General features: G+C 50.2%; 2 protein-coding genes across 2 annotated transcripts in view; both read right to left on the bottom strand.

Annotated features, from left to right (window-relative positions):
* Positions 1-5,000, bottom strand: part of LOC125026319 (toll-like receptor Tollo) — an 8,092-nt gene that overhangs the window by 2,421 nt on the left and 671 nt on the right. The window contains 2 exon segments of the mRNA XM_047614676.1: positions 1-3,721; positions 3,723-5,000. The exon segment at positions 1-3,721 is cut by the window's left edge and continues 2,421 nt beyond it; the exon segment at positions 3,723-5,000 is cut by the window's right edge and continues 671 nt beyond it. Of these exon segments, the coding sequence (XP_047470632.1) occupies positions 320-3,721; positions 3,723-4,529 (4,209 nt within the window). The 5' untranslated portion in view covers positions 4,530-5,000 and the 3' untranslated portion in view covers positions 1-319.
* LOC125026261 (sporozoite surface protein 2-like) overlaps positions 4,549-5,000 on the bottom strand; it is an 82,536-nt gene continuing 82,084 nt past the window's right edge. Inside the window, exons 10-11 of the mRNA XM_047614564.1 lie at positions 4,664-4,862; positions 4,549-4,574 (exon numbers count right to left, since the gene is read on the bottom strand). Of these exons, the coding sequence (XP_047470520.1) occupies positions 4,549-4,574; positions 4,664-4,862 (225 nt within the window). The remainder of the gene's footprint in view (positions 4,575-4,663; positions 4,863-5,000) is intronic.

Below are 5,000 nucleotides of genomic sequence, written 5' to 3'. Positions count from 1 at the left end.
TGGGTAGTAAGAGCAGGGTTGTTGATGGAGGTGGTGGTGGAGAGGAAAGGGTAACCTTGGGTGGGTTCTTGAGGATCAGCAGAAGGATGAAGTGTGCAAGAGCAATAGCCTGGTGGTGGGAGAGGCAAGGTTGCACACTGTGGCTGATGACTGGGCAGGCATTAGGCTCCCTACTGCTGCAGGGGTATGGACGAGATGCAGCACTAGCTTAATGGGCGGGCAGGCGGGGAGGGCATGGGTGGCAACACTCAGTAGAGAGGGACGAATGAAAGAGTGCGTAGGCGTGCAGATAGGATGGTTTGGGTTCGAGCATGTCACCCTATACGAAGTAAGTCTGGCCTGGGGGTGGAGGTTGCTCATTGGGAGGTGGGTGGAAGATCCAACTGCGGGTGAGGTAGTCTGGGGCGTCTCGGCGAAACAAGGGAGGCGCGGAAGGCCGACCACTCCCCTCGGCCTTTTCTCCTGTTGATCCTCTATCTACCCCTGAGGGTACATCACAAGGGGAGGGCTTTGCTCCTAATGTGGATGCATGAGTGTTGTTCGGGAGCAGTGAAGCTCTGACTTCCCCACACTCACTAACGCTCATATAAGTGTGGTCTTGGCCTTCGGCTGTAGAACCTATAGGGGACCCTACCAGCCTCGCCTCATTCTCGGGTGAGGTGGACGGAGCTTGTTTAGATGGGCTGCTAACCCATGGAGGTGCACCGAGGTCAGGACCATTCCTGGAGCACCATGCAGCTTCACTCACATTGGACCCCACAGCTGTCTCCCAGTATGGATTGATGATGAGAGACTTTGCTGAGGTGTGTCCTAAGGTCTTCGTTTCAGGCAGGGGCCAAGACGGGCCATTCTGATGTTCTGCTGACACTAAAGGCCGACTGGATGCCTTTCCACCAATAGTACCTGTGAGCCCTTGTCGTAAGCGTGGTCGTAATGAAGGCATCGCCCGTCGAAGCTTCTCCCAGAATCGTGGATCCCGAGGATGGAGTGTTGTCCCAGCTGTGCGAGTGATGGCTGCCAGTTCTGGATCCATTTCAGATCTTGGCACATCTTCTAGCATGACCACCACTACATGTCGATGTTTGACACCACGTAGAGCATCAACAGTAGCACTCTTGAAGTCATAGCGGCACCATTCTGCATCAACTAATCCACGAGACAACACTAAGATAATCCGGCGACTGCATGTGATACTCTCAGCAATTGCACGACCTGCTACAGGTGCTGAAGGTGCTGTGCAGTCACGGTGAGCAACACAAAGCCTGTACCCTGAGGCTTCTAGCTCTGGAGCCATTAGGCCACATACCCATGTCGAGTCTTTGGCACTGTGACAAACAAAGGCATCAAAGAGTTTTTCTCTCTCTTCTACATATGCTGAAGATTTTTCAAAGAGACGTTTTCCATAGCGACTTACAGCCCATAGCTTTAATCGTCGTCTATAAGCCACCACTGTCACAGCTGCAGCAACCAATAGTAGCACTAGAGCTGCTGTAATGAGTAATAACATAACATAGTCATGAATGATAAGACTATTGATCCGCGTTGTGGCAACATAATGATCACATCTGAGTGGTGTGTCTGAGAGAACTGGTGGACCCATCATACCTGTGCTATTGTGTCGACATCTCACAAGACTTGCGTTAGTTGCTTTTATACGGTTTGCCTCGAGCCAGGCTCTCAAGTTAGCCAAGTAACTGCATTCACAGCTCCAGGGATTATGATACAAGCTGACCTCCAAGAGGAATGGGTTCAAGGCTAAGTTCCATACAGGAAAGGTTACAATGTTGTTATTGTCTAATCGCAGTAATTCTATAGCACGTAATGAAGAAAATGAAACATTACTGAGATGTCTTAGATGATTATTGTTAAGATATAGCTCACGTAATCCATGCAAGTCAACAAACTCAAAGCCATGTAATGCTTCAATCTTATTGTGGTCAAGTCTCAAAACTTGCAAATTTTTAAGGCCATTGAAAGTTCGATTCTGAATATCTGTAATGTCAGAGTGATTAAGATAGAGAACACGCAAATTCTTACGTCCTATTAATGCATGTGAGGTAAGAATTCCCATCTTATTTCCATCCATAAATGCTTCAGTTACATCCATAGGCACACCAGATGGCATTGATCCCCATCCACCTCCACAATCCACAACATTATGTGTCCATGTGTGATCGTGGTAGCAGGTGCAATTTCTAGGGCAAGTTTGTTCACAGTCACAAGCATCAAAATCACAACAATGGCAGAGAGTGAAGCAGTGGCGACGATAAGTGCACAGGAATTGTTGTGGTTGTACTACTATAAGTGGTACCATGGCCCCATGCCAGAGTCCTGGAAGTCGGCATTGTACTGAGCCTACATCTCCTAAGTGTGGTAATATGGATCCTCCGGTCATGGGTCCTGAGAGGCCTGCTCCAGCTGCTCTTAGTAACCAATCTGCACCACAGTCACATTCAAGAGGATTATGGGATAAGAGCAAAAGAGGCGCGGGAGACTGACGAGGTGATAGCCTTAGTGCAGCTTCTTCCAGCAAGGTGAGGCTATTGTACCTCAGATCAATCAGTGAAATGCTCATCTTGTCCAGAAAAGTGTTGGAAGCAACATAGGAGATAGAATTATGATGCAAATGAAGTTCTTTAATTCCATCTGGAATAATAGTTGCACTGATTTCAGTAATATTATTGTAGGAAGCATAGACCATCTGCAGACCTATGGATTTCTGTACTTGATAGAAGTTTTCTAGTTTGCTGATCATATTGTTGCTTAAATCTATCCATTCAAGATTCTTATGGACAAGGGCATAATCAAACCATGTTATGGTGTTAAAAGACACATTTAGCCAAACTAGATTCTCTAGATGGATAGCAAGGCCATTAACATCACCTAATAGATTGTGGTGAAGGTCAAGTCCTTTGAGCTTCGGGGTTGCATCAAATGCTCCATATTCTATTTCAGATATGGAGTTGTTGGAGAGATCTAGCAGGATGAGAGACGAGACCTCTGTGAAGGCTGTGCGAGAGATGTTGCTCAGGGCATTGTCTGACAGTCGAAGTTCCTGCAGATGTGTAAGTCCATGTAAGACACCTTCTTCCAAGGAAGGAATCTGGTTGTGGCTGAAGTCAAGAGTTCGAAGACGAGGTGCTCGTTTCACTGCTTCAGGTAACATTTGCAACTGGTTGTGTGCCATACTGAGTTGATGCAAAGAGGAACAATTATCAAGTGAAGCCTCATGAACAACTTCTAACTGATTGTAGTCAATAGACAGATGAGTTAGCACTGACAATCCTTGTAATGCTTTGCCTGATAGTGTACCAAGTTGGTTGTGACTCAGATCAAGTGTGTGAAGGTTAGCAAGGCTTGCAAATGTTGCATCTGCTAAATGGGATAGCTGGTTGTGTGCTAAACGTAGGACCTGGAGGGAATAGAGGTCATGGAAGGTGTCAGGCCCCAGGTGAACAAGACGGTTGTGGGAAACATCTAATACAACCAAACGTATCAAACCTGTGAAGGGCTCTGCATTGCTGGCTCCAAGACTTAGCTGATTGTGGGAAAGATCGAGTGTGAGTAACTGGCCCAAACTGCTGAAAGCGGCAGGTGAGAGAACACTGAGGGAGTTGTTGGCTAGCCGTAATTCCCGTAGTTGATGTAGATCAGACAGCGCAGTGCGTGGAACTGCCACAAGACGGTTATGAGACAGATCAAGGAGCCTGAGTGTCTGTAGGGCCACCAAATGCATAGTCAGCAAGATGTGCCAGACGGTTGTGCTTGAGGGAGAGAGACTGGAGGTCACGGGCACTGTGGAAGGCTTTCTTTGGCACCTCTGCAACCTGGTTATATGTCAGATCCAGGTGGTGTAGAGGGAGAGATCGTTCACTCTCTCTGTCTAAGTCAGTGCTCTGCGAACAGCTACCTCCTAGGCCGAGATCTGGTAGATGGTGCAGACGGTTGTGGGTGAGATTTAGTGCTGAAAGGGAGGGTAGACCACATAGCATGGAAGGGGGCAGAGACCACAGGGCATTGTATGAAAGGTCTAAGCTCTCCAAGCGATTTAGATCTGCCAGAGCCTCCTCATGGAGAGCCAGGGCAGCTCCTGGCCAGTCCTGGTGGTGAGCCCGCAGTGTTAAGCGTCTCAGGTGCGGCAAGCCAGCCAGGGATCTTGGTGGGAGATCTATCACTTTGCATCCCAAGATCTGTAGATCCTCCAGGCGGGGGAACACAGCAAACATTCCTGCAGTAATTTCAGATTCAAACACCACACGCCGCGAGCAGTGCAGAGACAGGACGGTGACGTGTGTGGAATGGCTGAGAGCAGAGAGGGACCCATTGCCGTTGCCCTCCGTCAACAGGGCAGCACTGAGAGTCCGCACATGGCATGTGGTCCGCACTTGCTCACTACCGCCTGCCGTCACGCCCTCGTTCTCTAACTTCCACTCACACTCGGGTGGCCGCCCGCCGACGCCGCCCAGGAGTACCAGAAAGGCCATGAGCACAAAGGCACGCCCGGGCACGTGGGCGCTGATGGAGACCATGGCTGGTGCGGGTGTCTGCTCACGCCGCCTCGTCAGCAGGGTGGCCTGATCTTCATGATGAGCCTCGACTAATATCGCCGGGCCGACCCCCTGCCCCGCCCGCGCCCCACGCCTGGCCGTCGTCACTAAGTTACCACATGTATCAGCTACACGTGGTGGGCGGGCGCGCAGGTATGGGGAGCACGTGGCAAACAGGGCGGGCGTGCAGCGCGTGTGCTGCGGGGCGGTGATCGATGGTGGGCGGCAGACGCAGCGGCCGGCCAGTACTGTCACGGGCGGCAGTTGATTACACTGCCTGAAGCTGATGCTCGAACGCCCACAGCCGCCCGCAGCCTGCCGAGCAAGGCATGCTAGCGTTTAATCCAAGGTCCTCCTGTCTTCGAAATTTGCAATAACAGTGTGCTCGCTGCGTATTTATTGTCGCTGACGGCTGGCGGGCGCGACGCAAGTTAAATTTAAATATTTCCACTT

The sequence above is a fragment of the Penaeus chinensis genome, chromosome 6 (assembly GCF_019202785.1).
Source record: "Penaeus chinensis breed Huanghai No. 1 chromosome 6, ASM1920278v2, whole genome shotgun sequence".
NCBI lineage: Eukaryota > Metazoa > Arthropoda > Malacostraca > Decapoda > Penaeidae > Penaeus > Penaeus chinensis.
This window is presented reverse-complemented; position numbering and strand designations above follow the sequence as displayed.